General features: G+C 23.3%; 1 protein-coding gene across 3 annotated transcripts in view; it reads left to right on the forward strand.

Moving 5' to 3' along the window:
• Positions 1 to 26,377, forward strand: part of LOC122507762 (hexokinase type 2) — a 53,174-nt gene that overhangs the window by 5,103 nt on the left and 21,694 nt on the right. The window contains exon 1 of one of the 3 annotated variants that reach the window (XM_043620644.1): positions 43 to 192. The exons of 1 other annotated variant lie outside the window; for it this stretch is intronic. In XM_043620644.1, the coding sequence (XP_043476579.1) occupies positions 100 to 192 (93 nt within the window). In that variant the 5' untranslated portion in view covers positions 43 to 99. Of the gene's footprint in view, positions 1 to 42; positions 193 to 6,108; positions 6,256 to 26,377 lie in introns of those variants that run through there. One more of the 3 variants, XM_043620647.1, reaches the window with a different exon arrangement.

The following is a 26,377-nucleotide window of genomic DNA, read 5'->3' on the forward strand; positions in this document are numbered from 1 at the left end:
TTATAACACTATCTACTTTTTGCAAATTAAAAAATTATAGTGAATAGGAAACAAAATTTTTATAATTCTAAAGGTGAAAGTGATTTAAAAATAAATAAAATGCAATGCAAATTAATGTGTTACACTAAAAATGATTACCATCAGCTTCCAAAGTTAAATGGAAAAAAGCAATTACCGTCGGTGAAATCTCAGGTATTTTTCTTTTAATTTTTGGATTTTAAATTAATCGAAGAGGATATCCATTTAATCTCTGTTAATAGTAAAAATTGCCTTCAGTGATTCACAATTGAACTTCAACTATCCTTGAACTTGACCTTTTCATTGGAAATTATCTTTCTCCCGTTCATGTATTACTTTATTGCACGAAACTTCCTGGATCTTTTTGAATTCAAGTTTTCTTCGTTTGTTTTTTCGTTTTCTCTTCTTCCTTTAAAGTTTAATTAGATTCCTTCTTTTTAAAAAGCGTAATTCCAGTTGCAAAAAAACATAAAAATCTTGTTTTATTTCTAAAAATCTAATTTTGTTCATAAAAACTTAGTTTTAGTTATGAAGAACGTAATTTTATTTAAACCTACTTTTATTTATATAAATCCTATTTTATTTATAAAAGAGTATGTATTTTTTTGCAAAAACCTATTTTAATTAATAAACAGTTTATTTTATTTATGAAAAACTATTTTTATGTATGAAAATCTAATTTTATTTATAAAAAAATAATTTTAATTACAAAAAACTAATGTTATTTCCAAACACGAAAAATTTAATTATTAAAATTCCCGAAAAAAAATTAAAACTTTGAATTAATTCGTCAAATTACAAAATTGTTTAACAAAAAACACACGAGATTGTCAAGTAAACAAAAATATCCTTAACCTTCAGTAAAAACCTAAGAAAAGAAACTTGCAAAATTTGCTTTCTCTGTTCACAAAAAAAAAATTTGGTAAATATTCTGAAAATTTCTCTCTTATTTATACTAATAATAATCAATAAAAATTATTCTTCTGATCACTTATTAAAAAGTTTAAATGATTTAAACTAACCAAAAATTGTTTATAAAATTTTATATTACGAAATTTCTTACACAATCTTCTGAAGATAATTTTTCATTTAGTAAAAAAATAATTTGCTTTTTAGTAAATTTAATAAAACTTGAGATTTTTTTCAGAAATTGAAGATTTTATTATCTGAAAGTCAAATTTTGAGAAATGTCTTCCACTTCCCCTGTTCCATCCAAGGCAATTTCAAGTCAAATTTACATACAAATATATTATTAATCTTTTAATTGATAATTTATTGATAATACTTTTTTATTAACATTAATTTCAAAAAATCAGTTTCTTTCGCTCGTTTTGTTTCATTCGAAATAAATTTTTCTTTCAAATAAAAAGACGATTTTTTATTCAAAGAAAATTTCTTTCATTTAGATTATTTTTCTTTGATTTAAGCAAATTTTCTTTGAATAAAAAAAAAGAATTAATTTTCAACCGAAGAAATAAGTCAAAGAAAATGATTTCTTTAAATCAACAAAAAATTTCTTCAGGGTGCAATATTTCTACTAATCAAATATTTTAATTCACTATTAAATTATTAAATTAATAATTATTAATAATAATTAAATATATCAATAGTAAAAATTATTCCAATTTTATACTATTTTCTATATTTATTTATTTATTCATAATTAGCTAATTTCTTCTAATAATCAGTTACTTTCTATTAAAACAATTAGTTAATTTCTACTAATAATCAGTTACTTTCTATTAACAATTAGTTAATTTTTACTAATAATCAGTTACTTTCTATTAACAATTAGTTAATTTTTTACTAATAATTAGTTAATTTCTATTAACGATTCATTATTTTTTTTCTAATAATTAGTTACTTTCTACATATAATTAGTTATAGTTTACTAATTATTGAAACAAAAATTTGATCAATAAATAATTACTTATTTTTAACTAATTCTAATTTATAGAGCAAAGAGTGTGGATCTGATAACCAATTAATTAGTGAGGATTTTACTAATTTTTAGTAGAAAACTAATAATATTAAATAAAATATTCATTAATAATTAAAAGCAGTAAAGTTTTAAATTTTGTTGAATTTTTGTATTGTTTATTACAATAGATTTTAATTTTAATCATTTTGAATAAATTTCAAGTAATAAATATTTTACTATCAAATCAGTATTTTACTACTATTAAATTAGTAGTTTTCTACTAAAAAATAGTAAATAGTTTACTATTTAATTGCTAAAAGAATGAACACTTTTTAATTAGTAAACAGCAATTATAATCCAGTTTTATAGAGACTACAAACTACATAAATCGAAAATCAAAATTCTTTTCCATTTCATTTAAAAAAAAAAAAATAGGAAAATATTTCGATTTTCAAAAAAATTGTAATCTAACCAATTCCAAATAACGGATTTTCAAACATTCCCTCTCCACCCCCATATATAATTGTGGCTCCCGAAAATATGTAAATACAGTTGAAAAAACTAGAAATTCCAGAAATTTCTTTGAGAAAAAAAAACCGGAAATACTGGTTATTTCAAACAAAACTATCGGTTCCGATTGAGAAGAAAAAAAAAGTGTTGAATGAGCAACATAGAAATTCCAGTTCTATCAGCCTTTTTCTTTTTTCTCCATATGAATCATAAATCATTAAAGAAAATTTAATCAAATTGAATGACTTATGAAATTTGTGTAATACCATTATGTGAATGTTTAAGTTTATCAATTCTTTTTTTTTTCTTTTTTTTATCAACAAAACATATTTTGCAAGTTCATCGCATTTTTCAAAGTAAACTATATATTGCGCAGGCCATGTTACATTTATATAGATAAAGTTTTGTTATTTAAAAGAAAAATATGTTTATATTGACGATAAGCCAGTTAACTAATCATTGTAAGGTAGAATCGCAGGAAAAAAAAATATTAAAATATATAATCTTTTGACGTCACCTACTCTTACAAAGTCGTATTGAATACTGAAATATCCGGCAGTCATTTTACGTATTTGCGGAGTGATATTGACCTAGCAATGAACGCACGCGCACCGTGAATCCTTCGTAAAATATTTAAAAAAACTGTCATATTCCACGAGCCAAATTGAATAAATTGAAATTCTTCTCAATATGACATTTTTTTAGTCAAAATTTATTTATTTTTATTTATATAATGTAATTTTTTTCTATGAGAAAAAAATGCAGCGATGAAAATAGCAAAACAAATTGATACTAATTAAATTAATTAATACTAATTAATATTACAAAAACTAAGAATTAAAAAAACTATTTTTCTGTTCCTATAAAAAATTATTCCAATCGAAAAAAAAATTTAGACACGTTTAAAAAATTCTGAACTCGAAGGAATGAAATATATTTCCAATATAAATATTTTCTCATAAATTTAGAACTGAAATAAAAAACAAAAATCTGATTAAACATTTTGAAACCTTATAAATAATTTTTTAATGGGTGACTATTGAGTCACGAATTAAAAAATTATTTATAGTTTCAAAATTTTTATAAGAAAATGAAAAAAAAGTAAAAATAATTAATTTATTACCTATTTCTATAAAAGATTATTTAAATAAAACATCATAAACGATATCACATAAAATAAACCCAAAAAAATTATAAACTTTTTTTTAATTTCGATTTAAAATAAAAGTTTGAAAATCCAATTTAATGAAATCTAATTTTCTCTTTTTGGTTTTAATTTTAAATTTTGATTTTCTCTAATTATGTAATATTACTAAACTAATTTTAATTTTGAAATTATTTAATTTATTTTAATTCCGTAATTACTTAATTTACTATAGTTTTAATATTTTTTTTTTCATTCAATTTTATTTAATTTTGTAACTATTTCATGAATTTTAATTCTATAATTATTTTACTTTAATTTTGTCACATACAATTTGATTTTCCAATCCCAAAATTAATTGTCCTAAATCGTTTTCCAATAAAATTTTTATTTTACCCTAAAAAATTATCCTAATGGAGAGCATCAAAATAAAATTTCCATATGGAAAAACACGGAGACGATGCGGTGCGTTCGCAAACAAATTTATTGTCAGGAAATAATTTAATTGCATACAAATACGCAAGTAAATTTACAATTTAATATCATGGATTAAATTAAAGTCTTTCTCAATATTCAGAATTTTAAAAAGAAAATCCTGATAAATTCTAAGAATCCATAAATGCTGATAATCCGCAAATCCCTATATATAAGAATAAAATTCCATTTTCCATCATGCGAAATTGAAATTCAGATATGATTAATTTCCCTTCAAGAGGGGAATTCAATAAGAAAATTATAAAATTAAAATGTAGGGAATGATTTACGTATATGCACTGGAAAAAATCTACTTTTAATTCAAATAAACGATTACTTGACTGTTATCAAATAAATATTTGTCTGTATCAAATAATTATTTCAGTTAATAGTATTTTAATTAGTATTAATATTTGATATATTATTATTATTTTTATTATTATTATTATTATTATTATTATTATTATTATTATTTAATAATTTATTTGACAATTATTTAAGTGAATTAAATGAAATTTGGCTCATGTACAAAAATTGTAAGTTCAAATAAAATTTATTTGATTTAAATAAAAATTGTTAGATTCAACTAAATATTTATATTTGATAATAGACAAGTAATCGGATATTTGAATCAAATTAATTTCCCTTTCAATATGCATGTAATACAAAAAAAAAATTGTTTTTCTCCACAGATTAGATGAAAGTAAATTTTCTAGAAAAATCTGGTTCAATTTTTTTTTCCCATTCCCATATTTACGTAATAAATTTTTCCCACTGTTAAACGAAAATACTCTCTATCATAGTTCATTTAACCCTTTGCGACACTGCAGCAATTTTTCTTGTTTTCTTTTTCAATAATATTTAAAAAAGAGATAAAAGTTGCTTCAGTAAAGGGTGAAAAACAAAAAAAGAGAGGATGCATAAGACAACGTAATAAATGACGTAACAACCGATTAAAAATGTGTCTCTATAATTTTTTATCGAAAATTACAAAGTGTAAATAAAAGGAAAAAAAATCTAAACAGAAAAAGTATATTTAGAGCAAGAAAATAGTTTTTTTTAAATATTTGTAACAAAATAAAAAATATATAAAATGAATCAAAAAAAATAATAATAAAAAAAAAAAATTTATTTATTCGAAATTTACGGGCAAAATTTGTGCCAAATACTAATTATTATTTATTTATTTAATTATTCATTATTATTATTATTTAAGGGCATTTGAACAATTATGACGTCACAGTTTTAGAACACATGCTTTGCACAAACTGTGACGTCATCATGGTTAAAATACGCTTAGAAAAAAAAATAAAAAAAAATAGAAAAATAAATAAAATAGAAAAAATATATAAAAATTATTCGATTCGAATTACTCTTTCAAATTTTATTGTTCTTTTAAAAAATATTATTTCTGTTTAAAAGAATATTTTTATCAGAAAAAATATCATTAATATTTATAAGAATATTTTTACATAGAAAAAATGTTATTTTATTTGTTTTTAATTTATAACCCCGTTGAAATTAAAAATAAATAAATAAAAATTTCTATTTTTGAAATATATTATTTCAATTTAAAAAATATTTCCATTTAGAAAAAAATATGTGAAAAAGAAACCTTTTCTTGAAAACGCATCACATATTTAATATTTAAACAAAAATTATTATTTAAAGAAAACATTTCCATAAAAAAATATAAAAAATATTTTTATATTTAAAAAAAATTTTTTTTTAAATTTTTCTAGTTTATTTAAATAAGTTTTTTCAGTATTTACATCCAATATTATGCCAAAAATATCTCAGCAAAAAAAAATTACGAAATGTACAATAATCCAAACCAGTATTTCTAGTTAATAAAACAAAAATTTCTAAAATAGTTAACCTTCTCTAAAACGACACCGGGCAAGTCACTTTTTTTGTAACTATTTTACTTCGGATTATTTCCTTTCGTTTTCTCCCCACGTCTATACTCGTTTGTCACTATTCGCGAGAGTCGTGCGGTTATTTTAGTTACATTCTTAGAGCGAACCTTATACTCTTTTTATTGTTCTAAGCGTGTAGACACGTGGTTACTTTATAGAAAACTGTAAAAAAATTATTATTCGTCACAAAATAGTGTGTTTTCTTGTGTTTCCATATCTAGTGTACTATTATTTATTACAAAATGAAGTGCCCAACGCCAGAAATGCTCGTAAGTTTCTTCATATATCGAACAAGAAAAAAAAACTAATCTCTCAAAAACTGATGAAAGCTCAAAAAATCCACCAATTTCAAACTGAATGGAAAATGAAAAATCCACGTAGGAGAAGCTCGAATATGGTTTTTTAATCAACGACTTTGAAGAAAGAATATTTTTTCATTCAAACTTTATGTAAAAAAAAATTGTAACAATATTTTATAATTTGAAAATAAAATTTCTTATTTTGAAAAATAATTTTTTTTTTTTGTAAAAAGTATTTTTTCTCCCAATCGTTGATCATAATAACGTTGCGAACTTTACGTAAAAATTAAATAAATAAAAAATACAGTAAATTAATGGCCTTGATAAATTTAAAAAAAATAATGTTAATATTTTACGAAAATAAAGAAGATAACGTTTAGATTTTTTTTAATTTTTACAATTTTTTGATAAAGAGTAAAAAAAATAAACCGAAATTCATAAGTATTAACTCTAAATTTAAATTAATAAAAATGTCTATTAATTTGAATTAGTGCAACTGACTTTTTGCTTTTGAGTTAGTAAATCTTATTAATAAATTAATAGAAATTACTGTATATTCGTAAAATTTACTAATTCAAAAGCAAAATGTTTACTAATAAATTGTAATTTCTACTAATTGAATAAATAAATAAATAAATATATAAATAATATATATATATAAATAAAATAAATAAATAAATAAATTGTAATTTCTACTAATTTATTAGTAAAATTTACTAATTCAAAAGCAAAAAGTCAGTCACTTGTATTTAAAATTAGTAAACATTTTTACAAATTCAAATTTGGAGAGAATAATATTTTAGTAATACTCTCAAAATTGAAATTAGTAAAAATAGACCCACTGAATCAAATTAATATAAATATTCCCTATAATTTTTAGTAGAATATTTTATTTATTTATTTAGAACTAACGGGCTTACAAAAAAAATATTTTATTTTTTTCTAAACAAAATTGTACCGTCAATAAATAAAAATGTTATTTAGTTTAGCAGTTACCTACAATTTTTTTTAATAAACTTTCAGTGAAAAATGACTAAAAATTATTGGAAAATGGAAATTCGCAATACTGACCAATTTAGAACAACTCATAAAATTAAAATGGTATGGAAATTATTTTTAAAAATAAACTACATTTGCAACTGATAGACGACAAATGAATATAATATAAAAATAATTAAATACCATCGTAACAATCCGTTTTTCCCAACAATTAAAAAAAAAATATTTCCTTCTTATATTTTGAAAATCAAATAACACTCTCTGTAATCGACCTTATTATTTTTCCCTCCTGAAATGAAAATAAATTCCTAAAAATATTCCCGAGTTAAATGACCTGCAGTTTTATGTTCAAATTACGTATTCGAAAATCTTAAAAAGCCTCTCTCGTGCACATTGTTAATTCATTTCCAAATAAATTTTCCACAGAATTCGAATTACTTTTTATTGAAAAAAAAAAAATTGCAATTGGAATTTCTATTTTGATTTTATTAATTTTTTCAAATTTTCAAAATTAGAAAACTTTTTTCAATGATAAGAAATTAATATTATCGAAAAAAGGAAATAAATTTGTTGTAAATTAAAAAAAATTACCATTTTTTCTACTCAATATTTACCGTTAAAAAAATTAAAATCTAAGACTAATTCTAAAGCACGAGTATTAGGTCTGGTATATATTAATATTAATCACATGGTGTTTTTAAAAACAGTTCATTCAACTCCCAAATGTAAATCACGTGTGTAATTTGACTTTCGCATTTTTACGTCACTGACACGAATAATATTATTTTAAATAAAACTTACATAGAATAGAAATCACAGGTATAAATGGCACGCACAATTAATAAAAAAAAAAAATTTCCGAGAAAAAGAATAATTAAAAAAAGCTTTTCACTTTTACAAGGAATTTTTAATTGCGCTTTAATTTATAATAATAATTTTGAATTATATAATTATATAAATAACAATCATTCATAACAATTATTATAATATTATTCATAACAACATTAAATAATAATTATAATTCACAATCATTTAAAAATGATAATTATTTTAATATTATTGTTAAAAAATTAATTATTAACTCTCTAAATTTGAATAAGTAAAAATGTTTACTAATTTGAATTAGTGACTGACTTTTTGCTTTTGAAATAGTAAACTTTACTAATAAATTAGTAGAAATTACTATTTATTAGTAAAATTTTACTGATAAATTTAAAATTATAATAATAAACAAAACTAATAATTTTAAAATTTACTAATACATTATAGTAGAAATTTCTGTTTATTAGTAAAATTTACTAATTCACAAGCAAAAAAGTAAGTCACTAATTCAAATTAATAAGCATTTTTACTCAATCAAATTTACAGAGAAAATATAATTTTTAGAAATAAAAAAAAATTCTTTCACAATACTTGTAGCAGTTTAGTAATAACATTAGCAAATAATTTTTTTTTAAAGAAAAATAATGTTCGTTAAAGAAAAGTAGATTATTCAATTGAAAAATTGGCGAATTAAAAAAATTGGAACAAAGCTGTTTTTTACGTAAACAATCGCTTATTATGATGAAGGAAAAGAATACGATTTTAAAACGTAAAAAACAAAATTTTATATACATAATTCAATGCAAAATTTTATGAAAAGTATACAAATTCTTTAAACATGACCTCTTCTCTTTTGTTTTCATTCAATAAAATTACACATTCCTTTTTGAATCTGTAATAATTAAATACCGAGAATTTTACTAATATTCGACTACCTATATATGTATTATACTTATTTTTGAAATGAATTATTAAAATATTGTGTACACTAAAAAATTCATACTTTTATTATTAAAATTACATATTAAAAATATTATTTTTAAATTAAAATCTGTTTCAAAGTTTCTAAACAAAAATTCCGTAAAAATGAATCATCTTTAAAAGTTTTAATATTTCCTCTATATTAAAAATTCGGTTCTTAATTATTTTGTAGTAAAAAGCCCTTAATAGTTATTAAGGGAGTGTTAAAGTCGATTTAATTTTTCCACTGAAGTTTTGTGTAAAAATGGCATCGACGGCCTTTTTTTATTACAAAAATAATTAAAAGCTATTACTTCAGTTACAGAAAAATTTCCTTTTTTTTTTGTTTCAATAAAAAAAATTGAATAAGAAATGTATTTTTCAGTTTATAGATAATTTTATGAAAAAAAATGTAACAAAGTAACTTTTCTTTTAATTGATCAAAAGTTATTTCTTATTTTCTTCAGTTTTTTAAACATGGTTAACGTCCCTTGAAGAGGATATGTTTTTTTATCCAATCTCGTCATTCTTTTTCGAATACAGTGGTTCATTTATTCAAGTATACGGAAAAAAATAAATATTCAGTTTTATAAAAAATTAAAAATATTTTGTACAATTCAGGAAGAAAATGCTATTAATGCAATTAATAATGTTATTATTAATTTATTATTAATTTGTGAAACTTTTATTCTTTATGAAAATAATGGAATTATTGCGAAGAAATTTATAAAAACTTTGTAAATAATTGAATTATTGTGAAATTTTTATTGGTAGGTGGTCACTTTTTCTAAAAAATATTTTCTAATCCTTTTTGTCTCAAAAAGCGATTTTAATGAAATCTGTTTTCTAAAAAAAGTTTTTCTATCAAGTTTTCATTCTTAAAAAAAAATTTGTCTAAGAAGTTATGATTTCTAATATTTATTTTCCTAAAATTTGTAAAATTCCATTATTTTCATAAAAGTTAGAAAATTGTTAAAAACCTAAGATTAAGAAATAAAAATTATTTTGCATATTTTCTGTTTCTCAATCACAATTTTATTTACAAAATTATAAGTTTCTTTTTGAAAAAGAAGACAAAAATTTTATAAAATTACTATTTTTTATCACAATTTGTTTTTCTTGTAAAAAAAAATAATAATTTGTATCATTTTTATATTAAAATTTTTCAAAATTAATTTATTGATAAAACACCTTTTTAGAAAATTTTAAATAACTTGAGGAAAAAATCCCTATAATTTCTATTTGTTAAATACGATTTTTAACTACTTTATTTTAAAGTTTCGTTAAAAAATTTGCATAATGTCTATTTTTTACTAAAATTTTTTAACAAAATCTCAAGTATTTTTTTTAAAGAATTAAAAAAATTTTCGTAAATTTTATTTTTTAATCACATACCTATATTGATCGTCATTACAAAAATTGAATATTGTTAAAAAAAAAGATTTTGAAAATTACCTTTATTAGAAAAAAGAAAATTAGAAAAAAATTTTTTAGAAATTCACTATTCTTAGAAAAAAAATTTGTAGAAAATAAAAAATTAGAAAATACGTTCTAGAAAAACTGTACCTCAACCATTTTTATTATATACATGAAAACAATTAGATATTTGCGTAGAATTTTATCAAAAATTTTTTTAAACAATTAAATTCTTTTGGAAAATTTTATTAAAATCGTAGATATTGAAAATCATTGAATTGAGAAAATTTTTTGAAAATAATTGAAATTATGCCAAAAGTTTTATTAAATTTTTTGAAAATAATTGAATTTTAGAGAATTTTTATTATTTATAATGATAATTAAACTAATTCAGATTAGAGAACACTTAAAATTTTTTAGAAATCACTTAACATTTTTCTTATACAAAAACCAAAAAATTTCTTTGCAATTTGTTTTCCAAGAAAAAAAAATATTGTAATTTCCATGTTTACTGTCTTTAAACAATCAAATAACATTTAAATTTAATAATTGAAAAATATTTTTCACTGTAAAAATGACATGGCAAAAATATGTCTTTTTTTGTCATTTAAGTATAAAATTCTTTGTTTTCTCTCAAGAAAATAAAGAATATTGTAATATGCAACAATTTTGTGGAGCCTTTATGGCGCATATAAGCCACGTGACTTATTTTGTATATAACACACGCGGATCATTCAATCGAGTCACATGTATGTGCAATATTTTTCACAGTCAACAAATGTTTATGAATGTATGTATGTATATATATATACTCAAAACAAGATCAACCAAGTTATATAATATACATTGCTCGGTGTAAATCAATTCGTGCACTCTGTATAGTAAATTTAAACGTAACTTGAGTTTCAATGCGCAGTTAGAAATGTATGCAAAATAAATTATCGATTTTCTTTTGCAATCAATGGCTTCGATTTTATCATTATTTTAATATTTGCCTTATTTACGTTTATTTATTCCCTCCAAGTGTGCATAGAAATTATCAAAAATACCCAACATTAGGTTCGTGTTATGATGGAGAAAAAATTATATGTTCCTAATTTCCGAATATATTTTTAACTTCTTTTTAAAATTAGAATATGTACTTATTGATTAAATTCTTTCACTAGAAAAAAATTTATTTCATTCAAATAAGTTAATAATAAAATTGTATTAAATAATATTATTTAATTCAAATCTTATTTAATTTAATTTAATTTAATAATTTAAATTAAATTATTCTAATTCAAATAAGTGATAACTTGACTGTTTTCATTTAAATATTTACTGGAATCAAGTAATTTTCATACTTAAATCAAATAAATTTTATTTGAACTGACAATTTCAGTATTTGAAATAAATACTATTTAACTGATTTATAAAAAAATTATTTGAGTCAAGTAAATATTTATATTTGGTAATAGAAACTTAATCGTTTAATTAAATAAAATAAATTTTTTGTTCAGTAGAAAATTTGATATATTATAATTATCCTTCAAAGGAAGAATCCAATTTTTTAAGTGGACTTTAGAAAAAATTCACAAGAGCAAAAAAAATATTCCAAAAAGCAAAAATTGATAAGTATTTTAATTGTGTAATTCACTGCTGAAAAATTAATTTTCAACGAATTAAGAGCGCTCTTAACTGATGACGAGAAGTTGAAAATTGAAAGTGCAATATTGACATGTCTTTGGGACCTTTTATCATCTCATCTCTTGCTCTTTATTCTTTGTAAAGTAGAGCAAGTAACATAACTTTGCACTTTGCAAGAACCAATACTCGCACGTGGAGTTTAGACACATATTATATGTGCATAGGTATTATTATAAAAACAAATATATAGATACACTATGTTAATAAAATTTATACTATAAAAAAATGGAATAATCGACTCACCAATAATTGCCCTCCACGAATTACGAACACCTGAAACAATAAATTATTATTAATTACAATAAATTTTTATTTAAGTTATAAATATTTTCTTCTGGACTTAAAATGAAAAAATTGTTTATTTATAAATAATAATTTACGTACAGAGAAATGTTTTATTTGAATTACTAATTAATTAGTCTAGAGTAGAAGGGGGTAATGTAGTGCACTGGCTTTACTGACTAAACGAATGAATTGAATTACTTGCCGTTAAAATATGGTAGGGTTAAGGTATCAATTTATAGTAATGTATATCATTTTGGCTTTATTGTGCCTCTTCTAAAAGAAGTTGTGGCGTCACTTCAAAAACACTAGATTTCGAAACCATATTTCCGTTTTTTTAGTGACTTGAAGAAAATGTAAGGCTCGTTAAAAAAGTATCGGGTAAGTGCTTTTTCCATGTAAAATTTACTTCTGAACACAAATTTAGTATTGTTTTGATGTTTAATTTTGTTTTTATTGAGATATTGAAGTCAACGTGAAAAAAGTGCTTGGGGGCATTGTAGTGCACGGGGTTGGGGACAATGTAGTGCAATTATACAGAGTACCACAAATATGCATTATTTAACCATGTTTTCTTTTTGCAAATTTTTGCAGTTTTCTTTCAGTTTTATCTAACACAGGACCAAAGAAATCTGTAGTTTATAGTACTGTCCACCAGATGAGATGAGATGATACCATGCAAAGTCTCGTCTCGTGGGCATCACTACTAGTTTATAGTTTTTTGAGTTTCTTATGTTCCTAATATTATATCTAATAAAATAAAATCGTTTACAATATATTCTCTGCTTTCTATTTCACTAATAAAGTGGTGCACTACATTGCCCCACAAATTTTAGAATGTCGAAAAACAGTGCCTTCAGTTTTTTAGATATAGAAAAGCTCCATCTACATTTACAAAAAAATAATGTACACCATAAATGTAGCTAGAAGCATTGTCTTTCCAACGAGTCCTTATTGATCAAAATTGGTTGAAAATTGCGACCACAGGAGTCTTCGAAAGAAAAGTGCACTACATTACCCCCTTCTACTCTACTAATCAATTAATTATAATTATTATTTTCTAAAAAATATAACTTTTTGGTAGAAATATTTATTTAATATTTATTTATATAAATATTTATTTATCAAATAAATTTATATTCGGCTGTGAAATAAATCCTAAATTCAGGGCTCGAACCAGTGAAACTATTCAAAAATACGGACTTTACGGACCAAAAATGAAAAATTATGGACCCATTACTGACAAAAATATAACCAGTCTGAGTCAAATAAAAGAACATTTTACTTAAAACTAAAAATTAAATTTTTCTTTATGTTTCTTTATGTTTTATAATAATTAAAGATGACCGAGTGATAAAATCATTTACAATTCAATTCTTTTTTAAATCGATTATATTTAATAATTTTCGAAAAAGTTCTTTGACAATTTTCAAATCCACTTCTTTAAAATATTCAATTTTGCGAAATTTACATTATTCGTAAATTCTTCAATTAAATAAATATTAGAAAATAAAAACTTAAAATAACATTTAGAAAATTCAAATAAACTTTTACAAAAAAATTAATTTAAAAATTCAATTATTTTTAAAAATTCACACTATATTGCTTTTAATATTCAATTATTATCTAAAATTTTAACTGAAATTAATTTTTAAATAAATTTTTATTACAAAATTCTACTAGAATTCAATTATTTAAATACAAAAATAAATAATTTATTTAATAATTGAATGTTTCTTAAAATTCAAATTCTCATAAAGAATTTTATCAATAAATTTTTAAATAATTGAATTCTATCAACGAATTTTAATAAAATTTTTAAGAATAATTACATTTTTCGAGAAATTTGATTAAAATTGTATTAAAAATAATTGAAATTCTGCAATGAGTTTTATTATTTGTGAAAGTAATTGAATCCCTATAAGAAGAATTTTACGACTTTTGAACAATATTTAATTTTTGCGAAGAAAATTATTGCTTTTGAAAATAATTGAATTTTTGCAATAATTTGTAACTTTAACAAAATTTAATTTTTTTTCGTGTTTTTAACTAAACATCTTCTATAAATCCATTATTTTTAATAATTTTTGAAAAAGTTCTTTAAAAATTTTCAAATTTATTTCTTTACAATTCAATTTCCCAAAATTTCAATTATTCATAAATTCTTCAATTAAATATATAATCCTTATTAATAAAATCAGATGTCTGTCTGTACATTGCTTAAAACTTCAAAATGTTAACATGATTAGTTATTATGGACATCAGAGATTCCAAAAATGTTCTTAAAAAATTTAATGTATGTATGTATGTATGTATGTATGTATGTATGTATGTATGTATGTTTGTCTGTCACAAAAACTTTGTACCCCAATCACACAAAAACATGTGAATCGATTTAAGTCCAACTTGGTAGGTTATTAGGTATTGACCCAAGGAAGGTTTATAAATTTACAGATTTAAAAAATATTAATTAGAACGGGAGATATTCAATTTTTTCAAAAAATTCAAAAAATCGAAAATTTCAAAATTTTTTATTTTTCATGGATTGCTTTTGAAGTTTATATACTTGAGTATTATATGTTATTTAGTCACATTATAGCATAACTTTGCAAAAAATAAAGTCCTATAACTAATATGTAAGTATAAAAATGTTTTCAAAAAATCGAAAATTTCAAAATTTTACATTTTTTTATGGATTGCTTTTAAACTTTCTATATTTGAGTATTACATGTTATTTGGTCACATTTTAGCATAATTTTTCAAAAAATACTATTCTACAACTAAGATGTAAATATAAAAATATTTTCAAAAACTTGAAAAATGGAAAATTTCCAAATTTCACAATTTTTAATGGATAGCTTTTAAACTTTCTAAAAATGAATATTATATGTTATTTAGTCAGATTTTATCATAATTTTGCAAAAAATACTATCCTACAAGAAATATAAAAAAATTTTCAATATATCAAAAAATCGATACTAATTACTATATGAAGTATAATTCAGTAGTATTTTTGGAGTCTCTGATTAATATTTTGATGTCAAAATAGTGCAATTCAAAATTATTTATCAAATCAATCTAATATTTTCAAGAAGTTCAGAAATATTGAAAATGGAAATTTTTTATGATTAAAATGATTTCGCAGGATGTCAAGAATTGTAAGTCACCTGTGATACAATACAAGCATATTATGCCACTAGGCAAAAACTTACATGTTAAAACGTTTTTTCATTTTAACTCTAGATTTAACTTTAAGAGATGTTTTGAGCAATGTAAAGACAAAAGTTAACACGGTGTCTATTTTTGTTTAACAAAATTCCCTGCTTTGTCCAAACTTTTCACGGTTTATCTCTTTTTTGTCAAATTTAAATTTACTTGATTTTATCCATAAATAAATCTACAAATGGCTATAAAAATTTACTTATTTTATGAAAATACTGTTTCTTAAGTTCATATAAATATAGATTGTATTACTTGCTGTCGTACAGTTTTCTGTTTATACTAATACATTTAACTGGGTATCTACCAAACGGGAAAAACTGTAAAAAGCTGGGAATATGCCGAACCGGGAATTTTCCTATCAAATTAAGAAAAAGTTTCATTATATTAATTCGCTTTTAAAAAATTGCTTTTTACTTCAATTTTTATTGATGTATAATATTTATGAAAACAGACCCGAGTCAAAATTTAAGCCCTACTTTCAGCCTAAAATTTAGGTCTTATGTTAGGTTTTAGCAGTCGTAACGTAGGGTCTACTTGCGATACAATTAGTTCACGGAGAGAAATTTATAGTAGTGGGTAACATAATTGTGGTTAGGGTGACCATCTTTAATGCTACGTATACAGACAGCTATCTAGATAGTCACCGTTACCATCAATATCATCAGGAGTAACATCTTGGTAGTACGGGGTAGCATAACTATATTTTTTTTAGCATCTGTGATGGTTGGCAGTAGCATAATGATAGTATCGTGTAACATCATCTTTTTAACATCAAAATCTGACTATCCATTTCTCTCAGTGTTCCAATTAGACTCTACTATAACTCCAAAAACTGTATGGAAAATTTAATTTTTTTAATACATTAATTAAAGTACTACAAATTGATAAATATTGTTCTCTGCATTTGAATTGGTTAAAATAACTAATTTGATAACAAAAAGTCAATCACTGATTCAAATAGTAATATTTTCCTACTAAAATAGCTATAATGGTAACTAATTATTTTTTTCCGGTCAAATTAAATTCCCTAGCTATTTCCTGATTTTCCAGATTGGTAGAAACTTAAATGTATTGGTAGAAACTAAAACCCGTCGAAGACGGGTACGACAGCTAGTAGAAAATAAAAACTTTAAATAATTTAAACAAAAATTTGCAATTAAAGTTTCTCAAAAAAAAATTAATTCCACAGAATTGTTAGTTAAAAATATGAAAAATTCAAATTTTCAAAAATTTTTATCTGAAACCTTTGCAAAATTCAATTATTTCTAAAAATTTACTCTCTAATGCTTTTAAAATTCAATTACAATTTAAAATTTTAATTGAAATCCATTTTTAAATACAAAAATATAAATTTATTGAATAATTGCATGTTTCTTAAAATTGAATTTTCATAAAGAATTTTATCTATAAATTTTTAAATAAAAGAATTCTTTTGACGAATTTTAATAAAATTTTTAGGAATTTTTTTGAAGAATTCGATTAAAATTATTGTATTAAAAATAATTATTGAAATTCTGCAATGAGTTTTATAATTTATGAAAATAATTGAATTCCTAAAAAGAAATTTATTATGTGAAAATAATTGATTTCCTAAAAAGAATTTTATTATTTACGAAAATAATTGAATCCCCGTAAAAATTTTATTATTTTATGAAAATAATTGAATGATTCTCAAGATATTTAGAAAAAAATTTGTAAATAACGAAATTCCTGTGTAATTTTTATTATTTTTTGAAAATAATTAAAATTTGTGTAGAATTTTTATTAAATTTTAATTTAAATATTTGAATTTCAGAGAAGAATTTAATTATTTCTAAAGATGATAGAAATTTTGATGAGAATTTTTAAAAATTGTTGAACATAATATATCGTACAATTTACCAACTTTTCATTCTTTTTTAATCAAATTAAGAACTTTACGGATCTCTTTTCAAAAAACGGACTTTTACGGATTTCAAGCAAAGTTACGGATTTTTACGGGATTTACGGAGCTAGTTCGAGCACTGTAAATTCAAATTAGTAAAAATGTTTACTAATTTGAATTGGTGACTGAATTTCTGCTTCTGAATTAATAAATTTTACTAATAAATTAGAGAAATTACAATTTATTAGTAAAATTTACTAATTCAATAACAAAAAGTCACTGAATTAAAATTAGTAAACATTTTTACCAATTCAAATTTGGAGAGAATGCAATTTTTCTCTGGGTAGGATATAATAATAATAGCACATACTTATTAAAAAATTAAAAATTTTTTAAGAATTTTTTCTTTAAAAAGCAATTTTCTTTTGCTGAAAATAAAAATTATTATCTTGAATAATACATACATACAAAAAATAGCAGCATTAGAAAATAATAGATGCAAAATACTTCATATAAATAAATATTATGTTTTAAAAAAACTTTTTAAGCGAATTATTTCACATGTAATATAAAATGATATATGACAGGAAGATTGTTATATGCATAGTAAATTTTCATACAATTTTATCTTTTTCATAATAATCTCTTACTATAAAGTTTGTCTCCTAAATTGCATTTGATTCAAACAATACTGCAGAGTATGTAATATTATGTAGGCAATATAAGTATGTAGTTTATATTTTAAATTTATTTTTATACCACAAAATTATACTCTCTAAATCGGAATTAGTGAAAAATCATCAAACTTTACTTCAAACTAGTATAAGAATTTTCACTAATCTGTAGGAAAAATCTACTATTTCATTCAGTGATTATATTTTGCTTCCTCACAGAGAAAATATTAGTTAAGTAATTAGTAAATATTAGTATAAGTAAAATTTAATTTAAATTAGTAGACGTCGTTTTCCTAATTCAGATTTAAAAAGTCATAATAGTAATAATAATAAACAATAATAATAAAAATAACGGTTATAACAATAAGTAGAATTAACGTTAATATTAAAGATCAGTTTTTATTGAGTCAATAAAAATCAACATCTTAAATATATTAACGTAATCATGACATAGTTTTAAGGTTAACAATAATAAAAAATAGATATATAGCGTCACTATAGACCTCACAATCGTGAAAAGTTCAAATCCTCGACCGAGATATTGCAATAATCTAATAATTTATTGTATAATAGGAGAATAAAGTTTCTTGACCCGATCAACAAACCATGTGACATATGACAAATTGCATTCTTTACATGTAGATACGATATCTATTCAGTTCTTATTTTACAAAGTTTATATTTTTTATTTAACATTGTTATTATTTTTATTCTTATATTTTCATTTTTATTTTCATTTTCATTATCAATATCATTATTATTATATTTATTATTATTATTATTACTATCATTGTTGTTATTATTTTTATTTTTATCAGCATTAAAATTATTGTTTATTATTATTTATTATAATTGTTGTTTTATACTATTATTATATTTCATTTATTTGAACATTCATAACTTTATGACGAGCAAGAAAATTGATTGTACAAAGACCTGTTTGAATTTGAATCGAAACACTTTTTCAAAAACTCTTTGTATACTTTTATGAACTTGATAAAATTCAATAATTCCAGGATTAACAAATATATATACAAGTCATTTAAATTTTACAATAGATTAAATTTATCAGGATATTTGAATTCGAAATAAAAATATTGGTAATAAAAATCTCATCAAATAGTGTTAAATCCTTTTGTTAAATATACTTAATACTTTAAGAAGCTTTTCGATTGCATCATATATTATATCTACCTGGTTGTATCTATTAGTCAAATTTTACATTAATTCTATATGACGTTTATTAGAGTTGAATTAATTTATAAGGATTTTATAATATTCGATAAATTGTTATAAAGTTTTGTTTAATAATAGTTCATGAAACCAATTTTCATTAATATGTATTAATTGCGGTAAAACGGTAAGAAGTAACTATTATCATATCACTTCGAAGAATATATGAAATTTGAAACTATATATAGACTGCGAGAAGAATGTTGATTAACAAGTAATTTGATCGAAACGTCATTTTTCTATGAATTGCATTTTTGTTTTTGAATGTTTTATTTTTATCCTTTTAATTCTCTATGCAATATCAATGTTATACAAATTGACAGAATCTTTGCAAATTTTGCAAATTTTTATATATAAAGCAAAAAGGCAATTCAGATTTAGAGAACATTATCATTTGTTTTTATATTTCTGCATTTTTCAATTTTTGCATTTTCGAATTCTTGAATTTTTATACTTTTGTTTTTTTAAATTTGTGTATTTTAGTATTTTCGTACTTCTATATTTTTGTACTTTTTTTATTCAAGATTTCATTCAAATTCAAAGAATCCCTATATGAAAAAATTTATGCGCAAAATACAAAATATAGGAAGCAATTTTTCAAAAATACAGTTCTCTCATAATCAGCAGATTAATCTTTGAAAGTAAAAGAAAAATATCTACAATATATTTTATTCTTTCTTTCCCTGTTTCAAAGAACACATAATCCTATAGAGTCATCAATCATATTAAATATTAAATACAACGTATATATATATAAACTCTCTCGATATAATTAGATGATACTCTAGGGCTTATCATTTCCTTTCTTTAATAAAAGTTTCTTTAAAAAGAAAAAAGAAAATCGAACCAAAATCAGTCTGTCTTTGCACTGATTTTTGGGATTAAAGTAATCGATAAATCCCGGCAATTAAATGATAAGAGTCATTACACAAATACAATAAAATCACAGAATGTGAATCCCTTAATTTTTATCACAAGAACTTAATTCCGTTTTAGATGCATTTTATTTCACTTTTTTTATAGGAAATTAATTCCCTCTTTATAAATCTAAATTCTTTTGTGAAAAAATTGTTCGGTAAAAAAGTGGTATTACCAGAAAAAATTTTTTGAATGTATCATTTAATATATATCAGTAATACAATAATAAAAATTATATTAATAAATAAGTGCAAGTAAAAATAAAGTATACAAAATATTTATTAAAATGAAAGCAGAAATTTTAAATTCTATATGCATATCTCCAGCTTTATTATTAAAGTATTTAACAAAATAAAAGTGTCGTTTAACTTATTGAAATGTTTGTATAAGTTGTCTTTTATTCTCGACACAATAGAGACTTCAACACCCACTAAGAATATAGTGGAGCGTCTTTATACCAATCGTAGTTAAACATTTATAGCAACTAATACTCGAGTACAATGCCCCTAATTCAGAAACCTTTTTTTTTTAAATTTTTCTCTACAAAATCTACAAAATTTTCTATACAATACAATAAAAATTTTGTTAAACTTAGAAAACAATTTGTTTAATCCAAAAATAAACAGTCAAAGAGTCAAAAAAACTATGTTCAATCAAACATACTTTGCGCCTGAAAACTTAATAGTCGAATTAAATCTGTTATATGAGTTATTGAATCAAACCTATCATGTTTAACTCAAACATAATTTTTAGTTGAGTGTATATCAAAGATTTGTTTCATTCAAACATATTCGTATTGTTTTCTCAATGGTACAAATTATTTAGATATTTATACTTCTATTATAGCTACACGTTAATGAAGTATTTCGAAATTTAAGTATAAATTTAACTGTATTTAGTCACAGGGAGAAGAAGAAGCAGAAGTCTATTTTTCAATGGAACCGTAAATAACGGATGTTGGCATATATAGCGAAATACGTTGGTGACGTCAAACTGTCTACCTATACAGATGACGTTATTTTCTGCAGACCCATTGTAGACCATGCCTTAAAGTCCAAAATATATGAGTGCGTGAGTGAAATCACGCGGACTCTGAACTACAATTATGTATAAAAGGCACAAGTTTATTCTTGGAAACTAATTTTTGGCGCAATAAAAATCATGACACAGTAAATTCTCAAAATATCCTTTTTAGGATCCCACTTCCCCTATTCTTCTATATTATCGTATTTTTGCTATAAAGAAACTCTTATATCATCTAAATTACTCTCGAAATTAATTTAAGTCCTAAAGAAATTGACATAATCTGCTAAATTATAGCCACAGTTTAAGAAGAAAGTAGTCTTCTTAAAGCTAAAATTTTAGCAACAGAAATGGTAACATTTCTTCTGTAAATAATTAGATTTCGAAACAATTGGAATAATTCAGTTCTATTCAATTTTTGTTTCATAGAATTTAAACAAAAAATTCTTTACGAAAATTTTGAAAATTATCCGTAGAGAATTAAAAAGTACATTATCTTTGGATGACTTTGACAAAGTCCAAAGGCGGAGATACAATCTTGTAAATACTGTAATCGTAAATCAACGGTTTTTCCATGAAATGCGCGCAATTCTCTCTTTTCCTTATTTCATTTATTAATACCATTTCAAAGTATATTAAAAAGAAGCTTACTCATCATATTACCGGAGAATGTAACAATAATTAATATGAGCAAAACAAAAGGATAATTAATGCCAAAACATTTCAATGTAAAGATATTTTCTGTCAAATGATAATTTTCTGCAACAATAATTATACTGTATAGAGAAAAAGTAGCTTTAACTAAAGCAGCGATAAGTTTCTCTAGAATACCGCAAGTCCCAACTGAAAATTTCACTAATACAGTAAAATTTGCAGCAGTTCCAGTTAAACTAAAAATACCAGGACTTTTTCATTATTTGCTTAATCAGCACAATAAAAATTTAAATTGTACAGCTGCAATACTATATTTTTAGAAAAAAACTAATTATTTCAGAAAGAAAGCCAATTATTGATAATATTTTCTGGAAAGTTCTAGAAAGGATCAGAAAGAGAACCGTTGAAAGGCTCTCTCGTATGCTATGCTATATAATATGCAAGCAAGGACGTACGGGAGTTGGGAAGCGAAATGACGTCAGAGGAGGGATCGACCGTTCGAGCCCCCAGAAAACAGCCAATGAGAATGTACCCTCGTATACCTTCTCGCTGGTGTACAAAGTTCGATTCGTTACGTCACTCTTAGAAAATGCTTTCTCGCGACATGAGCGCAATTTTTTTTTCAAACTCATTTTATTAATTTTTTTTTTATTTATAATTTCCAACAACACTCTTGCTAATCTCACTGACCTTAATAGAATGTTGACGCAACAATCACTAAATAATCGATTCTTATCAGACACATTTTTTTTACCCTTTCCGATCAAGCACACTTTATTAATGACGTTCACATTCATAAATTTTTAACCTTCCACGAAAAGTGATGTTTAATAACAAAACTGATATCAATTACTTCCAATATCAAGAACAAAAGGAGAATTATTTTAGATATTAAAAGTTAAAATACAACCAAACATATGAAAATGTTTCTCTTATTTCTAAAAGTTCGGAAATTAATCTCTAAAACCAGAAATCGACTGTAAAAAGTGGTCGACGAATTCAGAGAACTTTTAGACAAGAAAATAGAATCTTTTCCTGTAAATATCTCAAGATGTGCCTCTTAACACGTATTTAACTTGAGACTGCCTCTTAAAGGACACATGTCTACTGAAGATGTCATCTTAAGGAGCAATCTTTCTGAAGAAGCTAAAGATCTTTCTTAAAATCATAAATTTTTGATAAACCGTATTCATTCAGCCAGACGTAGTTATTTGAGTCATAATAAATACCAATAATATGATCACGATGATGATAACAGACTGTAAGATAGATTATCTTCCATAGTCATGAGATTTATGTTAAGATTTATCTTAAGCTTCAGAAGAACAACTTTAATTTAACATCTTTAATTTTTTAATCTTATTTCATCATAAGATTCAGAAGAACATTTTAATTTTAATTTTTTAATCTCAATTCACCGTGAAATTTATCAGAAAATTAATGTAGTGTATAGTTTTAGACCCACTATTCAATTATTCCGTATAATTACTTCATCTATGATGCAACAGTAGCAAGGATACGAAATAGCGAATTTCTGCTTCAACTGAACAACTCTATGTCGTCATGGTTGTTTCCTGGTGGGGTATAAAGGCGCACACGGTGAACCTGCCTTATCACCATCAAGGTTGGAGGGATGAAAATATTGAGGGTGGGAATTCTGCTTCCCACGAACTCGCGAATTTCATCATATATCCCATAGGATGATGCAAACTGCAAACACTTTCTAAGTAGAACAATACACTGTGAAAGTTGCATGATCCAAAATTTGCACACTATAATATTGTAAAATTTGTACTTTACAAGAATTCAAATAAATTATAATCTCTATCATTATGTTCTGAACTTAAGGTATCTAAAGTAATCTGTAGATAAGCGGTCTGTGTACTTTTGTGTTAAATATAAAGGACAAATATGCGATGCTGTATATGTTGCATGCTTGAAAAACTGTATAAGGATTCGAATTAAAAAATTAAATTCAAATTGAAATGAAAGATGATTTAAGTTATACAGTATGAATATTCTTGATTTCTGTGAGTGATGCAACATCATAAATGTAACAGAACATCAAAGAATTATCTTCATCTAATTTTTCGTCCACAAATACATCAAACACGTAAATATTCAAACGTCTTGAAAAATTGAATCAAAAATATTTAAACGTCTCAAGAACTCGAATTAAAAATATTTACACATCTTAAAAGATTGAATCAAGAATATGCAGACGTCTCAAGAAACTGAATTAAAAATATTCAAACGTCTTAAAAAACCGAATCAAAAATATTCGAACGTCTTAAAAATTGAATCAATAGAAACATGCAGACGTCTTAAGAAACTGAATCAAAAATACCCAAATATCTCAGAAAACCGAGTAAAAAATTTTCAAAAAAGTCTTAAAAAATCGATTCAAAAATATCCAAACAAAATATTAACTTTTCCCAAAAAATCATCCTTATCTCAAAAGAAGAAAAAAAACTTGTTATACATATTATAGGTCACACACGACTGTTTTTGAAGTCTTTAAAGTATATATAATTAGTATTGGATCGCTTTCAAAATAGTAATGAACGAATAAACTTGAACTGTATACAGTGCTTATGTCATAAAAATAAAGCCATAGGATCAATAATGCGCCAAGGGTCATTTTTAAAATAATTATTTCTTCTAAAAAAGACATGTGCAGCAAAAAAATGCAAATTAGTGAATATATTCAACGAAAAATTCAAATCTAGTTTATACCAAATATTGAGATATATACTCACATCCTACAAATCTAGCAATGGGATATGTTGTTTGAGCTATTTATAGAGTGGTTTCGGATGAATACCAGATTCGAAGTGACCTAAAATTGGAGCACTTACTCGTGCTCTTTTCTTCCAATAAATAAAGAAATCCTGCATGAACTTTACTTCTATATGTATATACAAATATGCCCTGAATTTCAAAATTGAAAGTCAAAAATCTTTCGATTCGAAAGAGTTTTAAGAAAGAGAAAATTTTAATATTGTCGCATTGAAAATTTTTGCAGAGAAAAAAATATAGAATAACTTATTCATAAGGTAGTAAATATCCTGTCTGGAATTTTTGCGCATTTTGAGTCAACTTTTACCATTTTCTGAGTAAATTTTGCTATACGTTCGAAATGCAGTTTTAGGATTGCCACAAAAATTTAATTTTCTCTTATTCTGACTTTTCTCTTATTTCCAGACAGAATTTTAACTTTTCCCTAAACTCTATAAAAAAAAATTAGAAGTATGTATGTAGTTCAATTATGAAAAAGGATAATTTTTAGAAGCAAGAATTTAATTTAAAACTTTAAGGGTTTCCATCTATTTTGAAAATATAATTACTTAGGTACTGTAGCTAACTTCTCTCGATTATTTTTCAAGAAAATTGTTTCAAAAAATAAAATTACTTTCAATACATATAGGATTTTAGGAAATTTCAATTACTTGTTCATAAAAATTCAATTATCTTTGAAAGAAAGTAGAATAAAAATATTTTAGATACAATTACCCAGTGTTAAAAATCATAATTAAACTTTTTGATCATTTGTGTTAATTTTTGTTATTTTCGGAGTAAATTTTCATCACAATTCTTCCAGGGATATAAAATTGAGAAGAAAAACGTAACAAAATTGTTACAATTCAACTTTTTGATACGTTTTTTTGTCTGAATTTGATATCCTAAAAAAACTCTGATACAGAAACTTAAACAAAATCCCTAAGAGACAAATAGTAAAAACAAGCTTCCAACTGAATTTAAAAATCAAAAACAGTATCAAAAGTAGCATAAAATATTCGTAATAATTGCAAATAGTTGCACATGATTTATTTACAAATACTTGTGTTTTTGAACTTTTGAATAAAAAGCGTTATAAATGTGCACTAACACAATTTTACTTATTCTCACAAAAAAATTTTCTACAAATATTAATTATAAAAAAAGTTTTCGAGGGATAAAATGGTGGTTTAATTCCTCCACTTGAGAACGCCAAGGTCACCACCAGATGGCAGTAAACATTTCAAGAAAGGACTGAGCTGCCATCTGGCGGTGACCTTGGCGTTCTCAAGTGGAGAGTAGCACCTCCATATTGAATCTCAAGCTGTTCGTCAAAATTCGCAATTTTATAATTATATTTTATCAAGTTTAGAGAGTTTGTCAATTAATACAAACGGATTTCAATTTCTAATTTACTTTTATTTAAGAGTAATGGTGGCATGTGGATGAACTAAAAAATCCCTTTAGTAAGAAAAGGATGGACATATCTTGGTCCTTTCTTACTATTGAAATTTTTTAGTTAGTCCACATGCTACCAGGACGATCCGGCAAGTGTCCT

This window comes from Leptopilina heterotoma, unplaced genomic scaffold, assembly GCF_015476425.1.
Source record: "Leptopilina heterotoma isolate Lh14 unplaced genomic scaffold, ASM1547642v1 Lhet_51, whole genome shotgun sequence".
NCBI lineage: Eukaryota > Metazoa > Arthropoda > Insecta > Hymenoptera > Figitidae > Leptopilina > Leptopilina heterotoma.